At 41.1% G+C, this 21,074-nt stretch overlaps 1 protein-coding gene across 2 annotated transcripts; it reads right to left on the bottom strand.

The window, feature by feature from the left end:
- Positions 1 to 235: 235 nt before the first annotated feature.
- On the bottom strand, positions 236 to 19,981 carry LOC137347669 (torsin-2A-like). Of its 2 annotated transcripts, none has more exons than XM_068012345.1 (5): positions 19,763 to 19,981; positions 12,822 to 13,087; positions 9,105 to 9,280; positions 6,862 to 6,989; positions 236 to 3,437 (listed from the first exon to the last, which is right to left on the bottom strand). In XM_068012345.1, exons 1-5 carry the CDS (start codon positions 19,911 to 19,913, stop codon positions 3,193 to 3,195), a joined length of 966 nt encoding a protein of 321 aa, XP_067868446.1. In that variant the 5' UTR covers positions 19,914 to 19,981; the 3' UTR covers positions 236 to 3,192. The 2 variants fall into 2 exon arrangements, with proteins under 2 accessions (XP_067868446.1, XP_067868447.1); XM_068012346.1 differs by lacking the exon at positions 19,763 to 19,981 and adding an exon at positions 11,350 to 11,418 and having other exon boundaries at positions 12,822 to 12,910.
- Between the last annotated feature and the right edge of the window lie 1,093 nt (positions 19,982 to 21,074).

Consider the following 21,074-nt stretch of genomic DNA (forward strand, 5'->3'; position numbering starts at 1 on the left):
AATGTAGAATATTGTTGAAGTAGGATGGCAATTTATGAAGTCCCGTGCACCAACCCTCAGAAGGCAGACAGACTTTTTCTGTTGTTTTCACATCGTTCCACCTCATGTCTATGAGCACAAACAGAAGTAGGAACTGGTGATTCCATATATGCCAATCCAGATTCTTTTTCTAGTTACAAAGAGATAAGGAACTGTACAAACACATGCCATAATTTTCTTTTTTAAAAAAGACATATTCCCATTTAAACATTTTTATAAAACTGCAGCATGTTCACAATTTACAAATTACTTCGTAATATGTTTCAAAATTGATATTACAAGGACAGAAAATACTTCAGTTGTTACTGATTTCGCCTTTTGATATGCACCCAGTCAAAATCAAAAATAGCTTTGAGCATTAAAGTATTAAAAAAGTGATGGAAATCAGCAAACAAACAATATACATCAGTCAGAAACTGTGCTCAAGTTTATATTGTTTTGTGTCAAAGAAAAAATCAATTCACAGAAAAGCAGAAATCCAAATTTGAAATTTGGAAGATTCTGAAATGCAAACCAGCTCAAGCTTTGAAATGTTTGCTATGTGATTATTACACAACCCACTACCCCCCGGTCAAACCACAAAATAACACTGAGTGGCTCCTTCACCATTATAAGGAGGATCAGCCAGACTGGCTTGGATTGGAAAAGAGGCAGTTCATTTCTGTCTGCCCTGTATACTGAAAGGTGACAGATTCACTTCAATAAGAAGCCAAAAGAGGAATGGATGAAGGATTTCACATCAGCCCGACTTCAGCAGAGCACCGAGAGGTATCCAAAGCAAAAGATTACGGTGACTGTAGTTTCACCAGCACATAAATACATCTAAAGGGCAAAATTTCAATGGAACTGCATTTTTAGAACAAACATTTTGAAATAATTTGCAATACTAATCTGATCTGTAGAGTTCCAATACTGGATGATAAGATGAGTTTTGTAGCTGTGGAAGTGGAAAAATCCACCTGACTGAGGACTAACGCCTGGGACTTTTTTGGTGGGAAAAACCACAGATGATGCGTGTTAAGATTGATTGAAGACAAAGCACCAGAGGGATTCCTGCCACAGAGTGAGCAGGTGCAAACTCGTAGTTGCAATTTCCCCATCTTGGCTGGCCTATTGGAGGGAAAAGAAATCTCAAGGTAACTTACTGCTCAGTGCCCTGGAATAGGAGGATGCATTGTGGATTAGCACGCTCAACCCTTTGCTGCATCTCTTCCTACCTTCAAATAGCCTCAAAACCTAGCTGTGCCACCACTTCCCTAACTCCTGCACATTGTCCAATCCCCATTTTGAAGCACCCGAGAAGTTCTGCTTGTATAAAAAGTGCATAGAAGGTGGAAGTTGTTATTTAATTCCCAATAATTCCATCTTATCATTATATGGTGGAGGTCATTGTGCCTTGTACCTTAACCAATCTCTGTCATCACATCCAACACTGGTCAAAGGAAATAAAATAATACTGCCCTCCTCAGTCTATATTTTGAAAAATGGTACGTGGGAATGATTTCAAGGAAGTAACTTCATCTCACTGGTTCAGATGGTAGTTAGAATCTATTTGGGTAATTAAAAACCTTACTGTCCTGTAAGCAACAAACCCTCTAATTTTTTTTGTTGAGCACAGCCGATTCATTTAAGTGCATGGGCCCCTTAAATGTTTTGATGTGGCTGCGCATGCACTGTAACTTAAAGGAGCTGATGTTTGCACAGCCAGCGTGCAAATTTCAGATTGTGCACAGCTTAGAAACCACTGTAACCACTGACAAGTATCCACTTTCTCTATTGAACAGTTTAACAATACAGAAATCTTTCCTGTTCAGAATCCACTTTGAGTTCATGTGGGTGTGCAAAGTTAAATTTGAAAAATCAACCCTGATAATAGAGAAATTAGACTGTTCATTAAATTTACACCTTACACCAAGTGAAGTGCTCAAACATGTTATCTCCCAGACCTGGGCAACAAAAAATGAGGTCACTTTAATTTATGTATTTCAAACGTGGTCTCTTTGCAGGCTGTAGATTTTTATATGGTCAGTGTCAAATAATTTGGCAGCTGAATTCTCAATTTTTAAACATGCCAAATCAAACACAATCCTTCCACCACTCCAGTCCATCCTCCATGAGAAAATATCTCATTTCCAGCAACTTTAGAAATGACAAGACTGCTCCAGGCATCATGAATGTGGGGCAGGCTTAATGGACCAGCTGGTTTGATCCTGCCTGGCATTTTCATAAGTAACTGTATTACAGGCAGCCCCAAGGCACAATTTTGCAACTGGGCTTGGAAGTCAAGTGTCCATCTGTGGGATTTTATAAAATAACTAGTAGGGATAGGCCTTTGCATTCAACCATCTCATTTAGATGAGGCATTAAACAGAGTCCACCTCTGCCTGCTCAATTGGACATAAAAGGCCAATAACTTGCGGTCTTGTGACCAACGTCCCACCTTTCACTTATCATCAAAAACAGATTATTTGGTCAGGGTTACACACAAAATTAACTCGTCTGTTGCTTCTACAGATGCTGCTCGTTTCCAGCACTTTCTGTTTTCGTTTCAGGTTTCCAGCATTTACAATTTTTTTTTTGAAGAAAACTTTTTATCTGGCCATCTATTCATTTGCTGTTTGTGAAGTGCAGCCAATTTTTTGTATGCAGGCAAACACGGCTGTACCCCCACAAACTGTTTGCCATGTTTGCCTGAATAACAACTCTCAGCACTTTAAAATGAATCAATTGGTTGTATAACACATTAGTACATCCTGGGGACACAAGTGGATATCCATCTTTCACCTCCGAGAAGTTTGTATAAACTCTTTTTGAACAGATATCATAACAGATTCAAAGTGGCTCCTGTGTTATTCCCAGACTCCTAATGACATAAGAATATTCTGATTTTCAACACTTTCCTAAAATAATTAAACATTGGATATATTAAATACTCTTTTTTTAAAAAAAGTCCAGCAAGTTAAATTATTTTCTTCTTCTGGTCCAATAATTTGTCCCTAAAACAGGACACTAATCTGAAAGCTAATTGTATATCATCAAATTACTTAAGCTAGCAATACCAATCAGATCACCATTCTCCCCAAGAGACAATGGTACTTGCTGATATACAATTGCACTTTCTAACACTAACATTTAAACAAGATTCCCTTGAAGTTACAAGCAAAAGTCCAACTTCGCAGACACAGTTTTACAGCCTGTTTGAGAAAATAATTTCGCATCCTCAGGGATAAAGTTCATGGAATTGGCCACTTCTGCGATTATATCATCTCGAGGTTTTATGCCTCTGGACAACATCTCACTTCTCACACACTCCTTGACATGCTTGAATTTTAAGGGCAAAAACGGTACAAAATAATCAACAAGCTCTTCATTTATAATGTCGGAATTCCAGAACCCACCTGTAAACAAACAGAGGAACGCAGGTTAAAGTGGGGCAAACAAGACTTGCAAGATCACAAAAAAAATCCATTTGGCCAATTGTAGGATCTTTTGAAACAAATTTTTGGTTGACCAGAATCTGCACGATATCAGTGCTTTCCACAAAAAGTAACACCCTGCAGTGTAGCTGCACGAGTATCTTAAATAACCAGGAGTTTGTAGGAATAATTAGTGACCTTGAGGTTTTTGAATGTCTCTCACAGAATGTTGGTCAGTGGCATCAGTTATTCACATGAGCAGTATGTCCAGTAAGAGAAATAGGACATGGCAGTGGAATCATGGAATAACAGCACAACAGCAGGCTATCAGGCCCATCAGGCCCATTTCAACGTCTTGTAAAAGCCATCCAATTAGTCTCACTTCCCCACCGTCCTGCAAATTCATTCCCTTCCGATTCCCTTTTGAAAGCTGCTATTGAATCTGTTTCCACTACCCTTTCAGACACTGCATTCCGATCACAACAACTCACTGCGTTAGAAAAAAGTCCTCAAGTCACCTCTGGTTCTTTTGAGAATCACCTTAAATCTGTGTCTTCTGGTTACCAATCCTCCTGCCACTGGAAACAGTTTCTCCTTATTTACTCTATCAAATCTCCTCTTAACCTTCTATGCTATAAGGATAACAATCTCAGCTTCTCCAGACTCTTCACATAACTTGAGACCTTCATCCCTGTTAATATTCTAGTAAATCTCTTCTGCATCCTCTCCAAGGCTTTGACATCCTTTCTAAAGTGTAGTGCCCAGAATTGAACACAATACTCCAGCTGAAGTCAAGCCAGTGGTTTATAAATGTTTAGCATACCTTCCTTGCTTTTGTACTTTATGCCTCGGTTAATAAATCCAAGAAACCCATATGCTTTTTTAAAAAGCCTTCTCAACATTTTTTTTTTTGCATGAACAAACTTCACCTGATGGTTATTTCCAAAAGCTTGTGGAGGTGGTAAGCATGCTTAGGTGTTTTGGAATAAAGACAAACTGTTTACTTCTCCAATCAGGTGGGGGTTAAATTGGGTATTTTGTTTCATCAAAAACTGGAAAGCCCAGGTATCAGAGTTCTTGAAATTCAGTCGGTCACATTCAGTTCAACAATTATGAAACCCTCCATTTCCACCCTACTGCACACATCCTTGTGCAGTGCCAGTGTTGCAAAGTGATACAGATCCTGTTTAGCTATCAGTGTGGGATTTCGCACTTGAACCTATGCAGTTATACTGATCCTAATTACAAGTTTGAAAAATACTGCAAAGATAATTTCATTTCACAAAATGGTGGTTATCACATTGCTGTTGTCAAATATTTTTGCATTAAAAACAAATCTTGAGGCTCATTAAAGAAACGCTTTCAGTATGAAGTAAATGCCCTCCACCATCATCACCATCTACGCAGACACAACTTGCAGCCCTGCTTCTCCATGGTGATGATCTGCATTTCATGTCTCCTTTGCATTAAACCCATTCTGATGATATAAATTATAAGTGCATTAGAGAAGGGACTAGTCTACATCCATAGTTACAGAGTCCAGGAAACGTCAATGCTGTCCAAGCAGAAAGCAACAACATTCGTACCGTACTTCATGAGAGTTCTGTAACTGTGACCATCACCTAACACACAACAAATATGAATGGGAATTCTACAATGAAAACAATGGCACTGTGTCATGTTCTTAACTGGAAAAGTGGGTAAAATGTTGGAAAAGGTTATAAGAGATAGGATTTATAATCATCTTGAAAAGAATAAGTTCATTAGCGATAGTCAGCACGGTTTTGTGAAGGGTAGGTCGTGCCTCATGAACCTTATTGAGTTTTTCGAGAAGGTGACCAAACAGGTGGATGAGGGTAAAGCAGTGGATGTGGTGTGTATGGATTTCAGTAAGGCGTTTGATAAGGTTCCCCACGGTAGGCTATTGCAGAAAATACGGAAGTATGGGATTGAAGGTGATTTCGTGCTTTGGATCAGAAATTGGCTAGCTGAAAGAAGACAGAGGGTGGTGGTTGATGGCAAATGTTCATCCTGGAGTTTAGTTACTAGCGGTGTACCGCAAGGATCTGTTTTGGGGCCACTGCTGTTTGTCATTTTTATAAATGACCTGGATGAGGGTGTAGAAGGGTGGGTTAGTAAATTTGCGGATGACACGAAGGTCGGTGGAGTTGTGGATAGTGCCGAAGGATGTTGTAGGGTACAGAGGGACATAGATAGGCTGCAGAGCTGGGCTGAGAGATGGCAAATGGAATTTAATGAGGAAAAGTGTGAGGTGATTCACTTTGGAAGGAGTAACAGCAATGCAGAGTACTGGGCTAATGGGAAGATTCTTGGTAATGTAGATGAGCAGAGAGATCTTGGTGTCCAGGTACTGTTAATAGGGCTGTTAAGCAGGCATATGGTGTGTTAGCTTTTATTAGTAGGGGGATCGAGTTTCGGAGCCACGAGGTCATGCTGCAGCTGTACAAAACTCTGGTGAGGCCGCACCTGGAGTATTGCGTGCAGTTCTGGTCACCGCATTATAGGAAGGATGTGGAAGCTTTGGAAAGGGTGCAGAGGAGATTTACTAGGATGTTGCCTGGTATGGAGGGAAGGTCTTACGAGGAAAGGCTGAGGGACTTGAGGTTGTTTTCGTTGGAGAGGAGGAGGAGAGGTGACTTAATAGAGACATATAAGAAAATCAGAGGGTTAGATAGGGTGGATAGTGAGAGTCTTTTTCCTCAGATGGTGATGGCAAACACGAGGGGACATAGCTTTAAGTTGAGGGGTGATAGATATAGGACAGATGTCAGAGGTAGTTTCTTTACTCAGAGAGTAGTAGGGGCGTGGAACGCCCTGCCTGCAACAGTAGTAGACTCGCCAACTTTAAGGGCATTTAAGTGGTCATTGGATAGACATATGGATGAAAATGGAATAGTGTAGGTCAGATGGTTTCACAGGTCGGCGCAACATCGAGGGCCGAAGGGCCTGTACTGCGCTGTAATGTTCTAAAAAAAAAAATTCTAAAAAAACATTGCGTGCACGATAAACACAAGGTCACAAAGGTTTTCTTTTCCTCATGTGTATCTAGGTGACTTTAAAACATTATGCGGCCAAAGACCACTGGGACAAGGGCAGGTATCTCCGAATTTGCATTCTTCGGTTGCTGAAAGCAGAGATGGAAACGTTCTGGGGATCACTGGCAAGACACATGTTGTCAGAGCATAATGACTGCACCAGCAACCTTACTTTTCATTGGTTTTGTTATAATATCGTAACTGCAGTGTCAAGCCCTTTGCACACTGCTTTTACAGGCCTAGTTCTATAATGATAGAGCTCAGTGAGGACATATACTACCAACTGAAGATATATTAACAATACTGATTGCTTATTTGAACACCCTTCTTAGGACATAATTAAGACTTACTGTGTTTGTTATTGAAAACTGCCCTGGATATTTTGGACTCCAAATCTTCCAATTGAATATCCTCCCTGTCCTTTCGATTCCTCCAAAAATCCAGCACCAACTGGTTTATCTGATCACCTCCGGCATTGCTGGTTATGAGACATAATCATGGACATATGAGACAGCGCGATGGGTGAACTTTGCTATCAACACCTACATACTACATAGCTATGAGCTATTTATGGTAAAACCACTTGGCAGTTTGTTGCTAGTTGACTGTCAAGTTACACTTCCCCAGATACTACATTCACATCTCATCATAACAGTTTCTTCATGATTCTGCATAAAGTTATTCAACAATCTTTACTGTATTTCTAGAGATTTTAAAATTTCTTTTCTATTGATCTACGGTACTCTAAACAGTTTTCACAATGGACAGCAATTGAGGATTACAATCAGGAGTAAGACATTACACTAAAATTAGTGATATTAATACAAGATCAGAGTCAGGTGACACTATGACTTGCAGAATCGTTTAAAAATCTGTATCTAATTCACTTATGTTAATTGAAAATAAACAAATAATTTATAAAGGGCAAAACAAGACAAAGTAATATTATTTAGACAATATTTGATACAAACTCCATACTTGTGTTATATGGATGTGGAATAGTGAAGCCTGGTACTGCTTTTGAAGGTATTCAGTAAGTTAAGAGGGCTTGGTGTTAAATTTTGTTTTATAATGCTTCTGTAAACCACCCAAGGGCATTTTATTATTTTAAAGGCGCTATATAAATATGTTGTTGTTATCATATGACCCTAATGTATCAAGAGACTGGAGACCAAGAACTAAACATACACTGAACATTCAGAGTGCTAAAGAAGATCTGCTACAGATCATAAAAGCATTCTTTAGTACAATGATGCTTTTAGTATAAATGATGCCTGATGATGGTGGGTGGGAAGAGGTTTGTGTGGAGCATAAACACCAGCATGGATCAGTTAGGCTGAAACCAGGATCATAACTCATCTTTAACTTTTAAAGGAATATTTTTTATATCTTGCACCGCAGTTTCCAAATGCATTCAGTATGTATGGAAGACTAAAGTTTGAAATAGGATAGCAATCATTAATTTCTTAATCATTGCTGTAATTTTTTGAAATCCCGCTAATTCTATCCACTCATCATCATTCATTGTGGGGGAGTCCAAAACTAGAGGTGATGAATATAAGGTAATGATTAATAAATCCAATAAAGTAATTCTGAAGAAACTTCTTTACCCAAAGTTTGTTTAGTGTGTGGAACTCGCTACCACAAGGAGTAGTTGAGGCTAATAGTATACATGCATTTAAGGGGAAGCTAGATAAGCACATGGAGGGAGAAGGGATTGAAGAATATGCAGATGGGTTAGATGATGGGTGGGAAGAGGTTTGTGTGGAGCATAAACGCCAGCATGGATCAGTTGGGCTGAATGGCCTGTTTCTGTACTGTAGACTTACTTGAATGAACTTGTTACATAGCAACATTCTCTAGTGAGGATGGACAAGTAAGTAAAATAATCAGATGGAAGTTAAAACTATTAAAAGGAGCAGAAGGGGAAGATGAAGATTGACTTGAAAACATCCTATTCATATTTTAACTGGTGGTTCTGTGCTTAAAAATCAGCCAAGACAGACAGGAAGAAATCTCATCAATTTAGGTGTTAGCACAGGCAGTGAGTGATCTTCTAGTCACCAAAGGACATTGCACTCACATCTGAAACTGTGCCTCACTTTAAGTCTGGTGACTTTAAAGATAAATGTGGCGACAATTTTTATTAACATCGATAGTGATTTTTGGAGATGAGGATTCAGACACACTGGGAAGGAGCTCCATCCAGTCTCATACAAACTGATAAACGTGCATTAAAGGGGCATTTTTAAAATGAATCATAATTTGAAACTAGTCTCAGAAAGAATTTCCTAACCACACATTTCAGGCGTATGGCTAGTAATGAACTTTTCCTTCCTCCAACCATTTACTTCTACTATATCAGGAGAATGAACAATTCCTTGATGAACCTGCCAAGATACAGACTCTCCAACAGACAACAAAGCAACAACTTGAACTCAAAGCTACAGTACAAATGTGAGAGTCTGAACTCTGCTTCCCAGTTGCAAATCCAACATCATAACATGAACTAATGTGTTGCCTGAGTATGTGCATTAGAATATTCTCAACATAGGCCCAGTGACAGCATACGTAGTAATCTCCCATCACTTACCTAACAAAAATAAATATCGATTTTCGATAATTTGTTCCATACATAATGTGTGATTGTCCTAAGAAGGGCTTGATAGCATCAATTAAGCCTGGGTGCATTTTATCCATTTCATCAAATATGAACACTGATCTGCTGCAGTCACTCAGGTTACCACTGATCCAACTTCTCAATTGTTGCTGAAAAGACAAGAACGATATAAAGAAATTGCAGGTGTAACACCAAGCTGTCACACCTGTGTTTCACTTACATTGCAACAGAAACATAAAATACCTTCATGTACAGGAAGGGTTGAATAGTCAATTAAGAGACTTAATTACTGAACTTTACAAGGACAAAGTTACATACATTCAAGGTTGACATTCAAATGATAGCAACCGAGTTGAGCCATCTAAAAAAGACGTCAACATTCAAAACCACTGGAGTTTGTGATCGGCAGCATGTTGAAGGCGACACCCCGTGCTGCTCAAAATGAAATCCAATTCAACAACAACAACAACTTACATTTATATAGTGCCTTTAACAAAGTAAAATGTTCCAAGGCATTTCACAGGAGCGTTATCAAACAAAATTTGGCACTCAGCCACCTAAGGAGACATTAAGGCAGATGGCCAAAATCTTGGTCAAACAGGTTAGTTTTAAGGAGTGTCTTAGAAGCGGAAAGAGAAGAAGAGAGGTGGAGAGGTTTAGCGAGGGAATTCCAGAGCTTAGGGCCTAAGTAGCTGAAAGCCAATGTTGCAGTGATTATAATCAGGAATGTTCAAGAGGCTAGAATTGAAGAAGCGGATATCTTGGAGGGCTGCGGACTGGAAGAGTTTAGAGAGATAGGGAGGAGTGAGGCATGGAGGGATCTGAAAGCAAAGATGAGAATTTTAAAATTGAGGCATTCCTCAACTGGAAGCCAACGTAGGTTAGCGATCATGGGGGTGAGGTGTGAATGGTACTTGGTGTGAGTTAAGATACTGGCAGCAGATTTTTAGATGAGCTTAAGTTTACAGAGGATGGAAGATGGGAGGTCGGCCAGGAGTGCATTGAAATAGTCAAGTCTAGAGGTAACAAAGGAATGGATGAGGGTTTCAGCAGCAGAGGAGTCAGGCAGCGTTACAGAGGTGTAAGTCGATGGTCTTAGTGACGGCACGGATATGTGGTTGGAATCTCGGAGTCAAATGTGACACTGAGGTTGCAAACAGTCTGATTCAGCCTCAGACAGTCGCCAGGGAAAGGAATAGAATTAGCAGCTGGGGTTTGGAGTTTGTGGCGTGCACTGAAGACAATGGCTTTGCTCTTCCCAATAATTAGTCGGAGAAAATTTCTGCTCATCCAGTACTGGATGTCCGACATCCAGTCTAACAATTTAGAGACAGTGGAGGGATTTAAAAAGAGGTGGTGATGAGGTAGAGATGGGTGTCATCAGCCTACATGTGGAAGCTGATGTGTTTTCGGATAATGTCGCCAAGAGACATTGTGTGCATGAGAATTAGGAGGGGGTCAAGGATAAATGCTTAGGGGACACCAGAAGTAAGGTGCAGGAGCAGGAAGTGAGTTATTGCAGGTGATTCTCTGGCAATGATTAGATAGATAAGAACAGAACCAGGCAAGTACAGTCCCACCCAGCTGGATGACAGAGGTGTCAGAGGAGGATGGTGTGGTCAACCGTGTCAAATGCTGCAGGCAGGTTGAGAAGGATGGGGAGGGATCCTTTACCATGGTCACAGTCACATCGGATGTCATCGTAACTTTGGTAAGAGCTGTTTTGGTATTTTGTTGGGGTGGAAACCTGATTGGAGGGATTCAAGCATGGAGTTGCGGGAAAGATGAGTGCAGATTTGGGACGCAACACCACATTCATGGACTTTGGAGAGGAACGGGAGGTTGGAGGTAGTTTGCAATGATTTTTTTTTAGGAAACGAGCGATGACAGTAGACTTGATGGGAGGGGGAACCAGAGAATAGAGAATCGTTAACATCATGAGCTAACATGGGGCCCAGGAACAGAACTTTGGTGGTCAGCAGTTTAGTGGTAATAGGGCTGAGGGAGCAGAACGTGGGTCTCATAGACAAGACAAGCTTGGAAAGGGCATGAGGAGTGATGAGAGAAACCAGAGAAAGATGTGAGTTCAGGGCTAAGGCAGGGGGGATCCTTAGAGGAAGTTTGGCCCTGTGAGCTAAGGTAAGGGAGAGAAGTGGCAGAGGCAGCTGAATGGATGGTCTCAAAGAATTTGAGGAGCTCTGGAGAAGGTCATTCTTACCTGCATGTGCTCTCTTAGTGATGGGCCAATTATTTGAAATGGGTGGGCAAGAGTAATACTTCAGTGTTGCTGAAAACAGAGACATTTTGTCAAAGCTTTTCGTCTTACACTCATGAGGACAATTCTCAAGAATACCAATGGAAGGGAAAGCAACAAATTTATACTGTAGGAGAAGACAGTGCTGATTGGTTGGCTAGTGGACTCTGATTGGTAGGGGCATTGTCATGGAGAATGCACCAGTTTATGGTGACTGACAGTTAACTGCCAAGCTTTGTTTGAAATTTAAACCAGGCAGCTGGACTCTGATTGCCCTGAGCAATGAACAAGCGAATGGCTGTCATTTATTTTGTTTAGCTGAAGCAGGCGCAACGTGTGTACATGTTCTTTCTGTCTGCCAAGAACAAGGCCCCAAAGGGTTCGCGGGTTCATTCCTCAGGGCAACGCCTTGACCAGAGTCAAGCTGGAAAGTCAAAGTTGGAAAGGGAGCAAACAATGATTTTTAAATGTGATGTTATTGTGCATAATGGGAATATGTGGCTGTCTGGAAATGACAGAGCACATGGGAACTCACTAGTGTTGAACTCTGGCTAACATGGAGTGGAGCTTTGCTGGAGGCTTCATTTACTTTTACACTCCTTACTGCAGTCCAATAATGGGTGTAACATGTAAATGGAGTCTCAGTTATTTATATAGACAGTATTATGTATAAAAATATTTTCTAAATTCCTTTAAGTACACATTCTGCCACAGTAACAAGTCAATAAGGGAAAAGTGTAGTCAGCAGTGACAGATCTTTTCTCCAGTGGCCCAGGCATGCAGCAGCTTTTGCTTCGATGCAACGTAGTTTGCAATTCATAGGGGAGAGGCGTTGCCAAAATGACAGCACACTGCATTTTAGCAAGCCAGGAAAGACCACCTCAAACAGGTAGTCTCAAACAGCTTCTGCCTTACGCCCTGATGCAGCCAGACCACAGACTAGCCCAGCCGTCCCTTGGTATCATTAAAATTTATCTTGCATTTGGATGCCTCTGAATTCAGTTCTGTGCATGTGTGTAACTGCACATGAGCAGAGCTCTGCTTGTCTGGCCAGAGCATGGAGTGGAGCCAGCAGTGGAACTCAAAATTGCTTGAAAGCATTTATCACTTTCAAACAGTGTACCTGCAACACAATATCACCATTAAACTGTATCAATCCTCTGAAAATCGCAAGCCCTGTGCTGGCTCTACTGCGTGTGTGTACATTCACTTGGATTTTCCACTTGCAGATCAATGAATAGCTAACTTTTTTTTTTTTAAAAAGACCAAACTGCAAAACTTTTTGTTTTAAATCAAAAGAGTTCCACAAGTTAAAAGCCTTAAAATCTAACAATCTACCCAAGTTATGAAATAGTAGCTGAAGGTTTTCTTACTAAAAAGATGATCAGTTGAAGGTAAAGGGATTGTTTCTCCCTCTCACAAAAGAAACCCCTTACCTTGTATGTCTCGATTTGGCCAGCATGGGGAAAGTGCAAGGTAGGTACAAACTGGTGCACATAAGAGCTTTTCATCCCATCCCGGTACATGTTTCTGATTAACAATGAGGTAACGTAGCTTTTCCCAGTCCCTGACCATCCATGGAACGATAATACAAGGGGCTTCACTGGAGAGCCGTTTTCTGTAAACTGTTTAATGGCATTGACGATCACTTCTTTGGCCACATGCTGTCCATACACATGGCGGCACAGATCCAGTTCCAGATCTAGAGGGGTAGAGTACAAATGGAATATTAAATCATCAGTTCACTGACTCATGTTTTGTATTTTTCTAGTCAACGTGTTAGGATCCCCTTGCAGACCACCAACAAACAAAAAGAATCAAATCCACTAACTGACTCCAATTTAGGAAACCAAACCAAACGGACAAGGTTTCACTTTTATAAATTTTACTTTTAACACTCCAACCAAAATCAACATGAAGCAACAGATAGATTACGGTGTCTCTACATAAACATATATTACAAATTACACCTTAGCTATCAGATACAACAGAGATGGGTTTTACAGTTTCACTGGGCAGTCCACCTGACATATATGGTAACAATTACCAACACAATTCTTCACAACTCTGGCATTCCTCAGGTAGATTTTCAGCTCCTTTCTTCAAGGATTTAGCCACTTTCCTTCTTCTGACAGCAGTTCACTCTCAAAATCCAAACCCCACAGGTATAGTCTTCACCAAAAGACGCACTTCTCCAGAACCTCCTCAGCTCTGCTCGTGACAGTCTTGATAGCGTGGATTTACCAGTCTTCCCTTTATCCGAGTCCTTCAGTGATGACCTGTGCACTGCATAGCCGGGTGTGGTTAGTCGGCTACTTTAAGTAACAGAAACAGCTCCTGGCTTCAGTCTTCACTTTCTTCTGCTTGCTGATGCTCGACTCCTGCCGGATCAGCAGAGGACTCTGTTTTCTTTTATCTGGTTCTAACCAGTGTCAGCTTCCCCGGAAACCTGAAGTTGTTTTTCCAGCTTCTGTTTCAGTTCTAGTTTCTGTTTCAATTCTAATTTCCCTCTCAGGGTCTAGAAAAAACAAGCTTTGCAACCACAGGTTCCATCACAAAGGTCACCATTAATAGATTCTTGTATTAAAGTAATGAGAATAGCACAGGATTAAGAGTGAATTTACAATTCATGCAGTCCCTGAATGCTTTGGGACCAGTTTATGTTCAACCAGATGAGTCATGGGTGAGCATACAAGATTCCAAACCAAAAAAACCCCCAAAACACACATCTAATTCATCTTATGACTAGTCACTATTTTGTATATAACATATTAAAAGGTGTTTTTTTCCCATTTTTTACATACATGAAGATTATCTGTGGTATGTTGAGATTTTCAGGGTCTGTTACAATGAGGATTAATACTGTTAATGGTGCAGTTATGTTGCAGGTACACTGTTTGAGATGGATATCTGCTTTACAGCAGTTCTGAGTTATACTGCTGGCTGCATCCCATTCCCTGGTTGGGCAAGCAGAGTTCTGCACGTGTACAGTTACACACACTTGCACTGAGCTCTGCTCAGAGGCATCCAGATACAATTTAAATGTTAAAGATATCAAAGGACACAGGGAAGAGTGTCTATATGATATCACAATTGCTAAAAACACAAGCATCACAGGTTCAGAATTTATAAAATGTGTAATTTACAGGTGCAGGACTATTATAAGTAAGGGGATCAGCTCCACAAGTGGCTCAGGTTTGGAATGTCCTTGGTTTAATTCAAACCAGTGACAAAGAATTTCTCAGCAATCAGCTTCAGTGCCTTTGGGATTGGGGGTGGGGTGTGGTGGCAGGATTCTTGCTCCTAATCACTGCGCAGTGACCTAAAAAGACAGATTTGCATTTACATAACATCTTTCATGACCTCAGGACGTTACAAAGCAGTTTGCAGCCTATGAAATACTTATGAAGCGCAGTCACTGTTGTAATGTAGGAAATGTGGTTACCAATTTGCACACAGCAAGCTCCATAAACAGCAATTTGATAATGACCAGATAATCTGTTTTTCTGATGTGAATTGAGGGATAAGTATTGACCAGGACACCAGGAACAACCTCCCTGCTTTTCTTTAAACAGTGCCATGGGATCTTTTACCTTAGAGAGCAGACGGGGCCTCGGTTTAACGTTTCATCCAAAAGACAGCAATTCGACAGTGCAGCACTCTACTATAGTATCAACCTATATTTTTGTGCTCAAGTCTCTGGAGTGGGACTTGAACCTGCAACCTTCTGACTCAGAGGTGTGAGTGCCACAGTTGACACAAAGCTGAAAGTATGCCATGTAACGATCAGCTGAGGGTAGATTGGCTTTACCTGTGGCCATCTAGAGTCTAACATTTAAAAATTGTCCAGCTACAGTGGGAAAGGAACTGGTTTGGCAGACACGGGCCTCATCGGATAAACAAGGTCAGTAATCTCCCATTGATCAATACCTACTATCCGCCCTCAACTGATGAATCAATACAACTCCATGTTGAACATAATTTATAATGCTCAGATAGAAGTAAGGGCAATGAATGCCCACCACCAAGACTGGCTCAATACTATTACCACTAACCGAGATGGCTGAGTGCTAAAGTAGATAGCTGCCAGATTGAGTTTGCATCAGGTAGTGAGGGAATCAACTTGAGGAAGAAACCTACTTGACCTCTTCCTCAGCAACCTGTCACAGATACATCTATCAGGATAACATGGATAGGAGTGATTGTCCTCCTTGAAAAGGCAAAGTCTCATCTCCAGTGAGGATACCCTCAATCACATATTATGGTCCTACACGGTGATAAATGAAACAGACTAAGGGCAGGTCTAGCAGCCCGAAATAAGGCATCCATGAGGCATAATGGCCCATCAGCAGCAGAATTATATTCCACTACCTTAATGTGTCATTATTATCCAGCATATTCCTCACTCCTTGGTCATCAAGCCAAGAGATCAACCTTGGTGTAAAGTGCATGCAAAATAGCACCAGACATATCTTAGAATGATGTATCAAGGTAGAGAAACTACTACACAGGCAGGGGTACCAGCAAGCTAAATATTGAAAGCATCAGGCTAAAGACAAAGATAAGCCACACCAATCAATCAGATCAAAGCTCGGTAGCTCTGCAATATCCAGTCAAGAATTGTGTGCCAACCAAGAAACTAACAGGAGGAAGAAGCTCTGTGAATATCCCCATCCTTGACCATGGTGAAATCCAAGAAATAAGCCTGTTTTCAAGTGTCCTCAGCCAGAATTGTTAAGTGGACAATACTATTTGGACTCCTTCCATCACCCACATAAACAGGATGCCATAAAATTAACTCGGCCAATTACCACTCCACCAACCTTCTCTCAATCATCAGTAAAGTGGTGGAAATAGTCATCAATACTGCCATCAAAGAACACCTACTCACCAATCGCTGACTGAGTTTGAGTTCTCCAGAATTCATCACAGCCTTGATCCAGACAAAGATGCAAGGGCTGAAAGCTAGAAGAGAGTTGAGAGTGGAAACCCTCGACGTCAAGACAGTTTTTGACCATTAAGTCATCAGTAAACCATAGGTACCCTGAGGATAATTGGAGTTAAAGGGAAAACCTCCCAGTAGCTGGATTCATGCCTGACAAAGTTGTGCTCATCCAATGCCAGTCATCGCAGCTCTAAGACACTGCCAAAGAAGTTCCTCAGGAAAGTGTTTTCAGTACAATTCATCCATGATCGGTCCTTCATCAGAAGATGTTTGCTGACAATTCCGAACTGTTTAGCTCCATTTGCAACTCCTCCGACAATGAAGTAGCCCATGCCAATTTACAGCAGACCCTGGACAACATCCAGGCTTGGGCTGAGAAGGGGCAAATTTTATCTGCAAAACAATAACTATTTTAAACGACGGCAAGTCGAGTCGACTCTTCCTGACCTTAAATGGCACTAGCATTACTGAGCTCCTCACCATTGATGTCTTGGGGGTAGGCATTGACAAACAGCTTAACTGGACCAGCCACATCATTCTGACCCCTTAAAGCCAATCCATCATCTACGGCTTAAGTCAAGAACATGGTGCAATATTCACCACTTGCTTGCATAGATGCAACCACAACAGCATTCCAAAAACTGGACATCATCCAGTTGGCTTGATTGGTACTCCAACCCCTTGATCTATGCCTTCACCACTGCTGCACTGTGGGGACAGTATATATGATCTACAGGAAGCACTAGAGCAACTCACCATGGTTACTTCAAAAGCACCTTCCTACCCTCTGACTGCTACCATTGAAAAGGACAACAGAAACAATAGTTTGGAAACAATCACCTCTAAGCTCCTCTTCAAGTTGCAGACCATTCTGAGATGGACATATATTGTCATTCCTTCATTGTCACCAAGGTCAATATTCAGTTGGATACAGGAGTAGTGCCGGAGGACAGGAGAATTGTTAATGTTGTACCACTAAAGGGCAGAGGGATAAGCCAGGAAACTGCAGGCTAGTCAGCCTAATATCAGTGGTGGGAAAGTTATTGAAAAATATGATCAGGGATAAAATAAACTTTCATTTGGGCATGGGTTAATTGAGAAAAGCCAGCATGGATTTGTCAAAGGCAAAACGTGTCTAACTTGATCGAATTCTTTGGTGGGGTTGCAGGAAAGGTTGAAGAAGCTACTGCAGTAGATATTGAATATACAAACTTTCAGAAGGCATTTGACCTCTCACACAAGAGGCTTATTAAGATGAAAGCTCATAAAATTAAGGAGAAAGTAACAATATGGATACAAAATTGGCTCAATGACAAGAAGTACAGGATGGTGGTGGTGGTGGATGGATTTTTTCAGCCTGGGAAGTGGTTTGCAGTGGTGTGCCCCAACAGTTAGTTGTGGTCCATTACTCTTTTCCATTTTTATATTCGACCTAGGCACAAGTGTAGGGATCAGCATTATAAAGTCTGCAGATAATATGAATCTTGCCAAAGCAGTAGAGAATGATGAGGGTAGTTTTAGGCTTCAGCGTGACAGACAGCATGGTGAAATGGGCAGAAGTATGGCAGATGGAGTTTAAAGCGAAGAAGTGTGAAGTGATGCACTTTGGGACGACTAACATGGAAAGATAGTGTACTATAAATGGCACGCTTTTGAAAAGTGTAGATCAGCAGAGACCCCTTTGTGTCATAGAAACAGAGAAAAATAGGAGCAGGAGTAGGCCATTCAGTCCTTCGAGCCTGCTCCGTCATTCATTATGATCATCCAACTGAGTAACCTGTTCCTGCTTTCGCCCCATATCCTTTGATCCCTTTCGCCTCAAGAGCCATCTCTAACTCCTTCTTGAAAACATACAATGTTTTGGCCTCAACTGCTTTCTATGGTAGTGAATTCCACAGGCTCCCCACTCTCCATATACACACATCCTTAAAGGTGGCTGAGCAAGTTTATGGTGGTTAAAAAAAGCGTATGAGTTACTTGGGTTTATAAAAAAAATATATAAAAGCTGAGATCATGCTAGAACTTTATAAATCACTGGTTAGACCTCAGCTGGAGTATTGTGGACAATTCTGGAAAGGTCAAAAGTCCTTCGAACGGGTACAAAGGAGGTTTACCAGAATGTTACCAGGGATGAGACACTTCAGTTATGAGGAGAGATTGGAAAGGTTAGGAGTGTTCTCCTCGGAACAAAAGAGGGTTATGGCGTGACTTAATCGAGATGCTTTCAAGACAACAAAGGCTTTTATAAAGTAGGTAGAGAAAAACTATTCCCTCTAGCAAGTAGGTCAATAACCAGATGTCATAGATTTAAAATCATTGGCAAGTGATTTTGAGCAGAGATGAAGAGAAATTGTTTTGCTCAGAGCGTTGGCAAGGATCTGGAATGCTGGACTTGAAAATGTGGCAGAAGCTGATTCCATAAATAATTTTAAAAAGAGAGTTGGACATATATAATCTTAAAAGGGAATTGAACAGATACTTAAGGATGAGGAACTAGCAGGGTTACAAACAAAAAGCAGGGTTGTGGGACTAAGCACGACTGCTCTTTTAAAGAGCCAGCATTGGCATCATGGACCGAATGGCCTCTTATTTTTTTTATTTAGAGATACAGCACTGAAACAGGCCCTTCGGCCCACCGAGTCTGTGCCGACCAACAGCCACCCATTTATACTAACCCTACAGTAATCCCACATTCCCTATCACCTCCCTACACTAGGGGCAATTTACAACAGCAAATTTACCTATCACCTGCAAGTCTTTGGATGTGGGAGGAAACCGGAGCACCCGGCAAAAACCCACACAGACACAGGGAGAACTTGCAAACTCCACACAGGCAGTACCCAGAATCGAACCCGGGTCCCTGGAGGACATTGCGGAAAAAGCAACGAGAGGTAACAAAAGAATGAGTAAGGCTTTCAGAGCAGCAGGGTTGAGGTATTAGTGGAAATGGGCAATGTTGTGTAGGTTTAAATATGCAGTGATGATAATAGATAGGATGTAGGGTCTGAAGTTCAGCTCAGGACTGCATGGCTCGAATCAAATGTAAATAGGTCCCCTCTCCCTGGATGTTTGGAGGAGGAAATCTGTAAAGGAGTTGCTGGAAAAACAAAACCTCAAATATAGTTACTGTAGGCATCTAAAATCGTTGTTCTTGAGCAGCAGAGTAATTCTTGGAATTTGCCAAAGACAGGTGTAAAATCTCAATCTGACAATTTTACAACCCGTTTTCAAAATCCATCCCCAAAAATTGTTACTGGTCGCAATAATAAAATGAAAAACTGCATAAAACGAACGGAAAGTTATGATTATGTTGCAGGTCAAAGAACTAAAAGTATTTACAGACATTTTATTCCACAAAATAAGTCTCACATCTGTCATTGGGTGAAACGGTCTCCCTAGACACAAATCCTTTTACCTTGAAAGATTACTTACTATCAACCTTAGACTGGAAGGCGCAACCGCAAGAGTCTGATAGCTGACAGTACATAGATCGGAAAGGGAAAGCGACCTCCCAGCACAAAAAACTGGGGAAAAAAGAAAAACAAAGGAACCACACCCGAGGCTCCCATTTCAACAGCTCCATAGCTTTACAATCTTCTCACTTCCGCACGGCCTGGTACGCATGCGCTTCCCGGGCATGACCTTTTTCTGTGACGTCACAAAGGAAATGTAACAATGTGAAAATGATACAGAATTCCCTCCAACTCCGTGTGTTACATTGACCTTAGTACAGGGCTTGTGGAGATCATCCATTCATCTCAGTATCTCCTTATAAATCCCACAACCGATTGAATAGTCGAGTTATCCCGAGTAATTGAAACAACAACGTTTCGATTTACGCTAGGTTCTCTGGATTTTGACCTCGGTCAAAGATTGGGATCCGTGTGCAACGTCCTCCTCAAGAAATGCAAAGATTATTTTTGTTAGAAAAAAAAATTGCAAGATTACGACAATAAAAATGTTTGCCGCTGGTTTTAAAAGTTATTTACAATCAAAGAGTCCTGGTCGCTTCCATTACCTTTTGAAATCGATTTGATTCAGCCTGATGATAAATAATACAGGGTTTCAGCCCCCTCCCCTAAGATTGTCCTGGATCTCCAGCAATTAACGATTAATCTCCTGGACAAAGCTCAAAGCAACCCTGGAAAAAATGACGAGGCGTTAAAAAGTTGTGCGTTTTAAAAATTTTCTTTGAACATTAGTTTATTAGTAATGAAAATATTGGAGATAGAGGGAAGTGGCTGTTTGGGCAGGACAGTTGGAGAGTAGAGGTCATGTGATAAAACATCCAGGAATACATCCAAAAGCAAGTAAGTTTACACTAAAGCTTCATAAATAACTGGCGAAACCTCAACTAGTGTATTATGTCCTTTTCTGGGCACCACACTGCAGGAAGGTTAATCAAGGCCTTGGATAGGGTGCAGCAGAGATTTACCAGAATGATATCAGGGATGAACAACCATAGTTATATTAGGGGAATAGCAAAGGTGACATGAGGATTTTTTTTTTACACAGTGTGTGGTTAGGATCTGGAATGCACTGCCTGAGAGTTTGGTGCAGGCAGATTCAATGGTGCCTTTCAAAAGGGAATTGAAGAGAAAACGTGCAGGGCTCAGGGGGAAAGGCTTGGGATGGGACTAGCTGAGTTGCTCTTACAGAGAGTTGGCATAGACACAATGGGACGAATAGCCTCCTTCTGTGCTGTCACATTCTATGATTATAGGGAGAGACTAGAGAAGCTGGA

This window comes from Heterodontus francisci, chromosome 32, assembly GCF_036365525.1.
Source record: "Heterodontus francisci isolate sHetFra1 chromosome 32, sHetFra1.hap1, whole genome shotgun sequence".
Lineage (NCBI taxonomy): Eukaryota > Metazoa > Chordata > Chondrichthyes > Heterodontiformes > Heterodontidae > Heterodontus > Heterodontus francisci.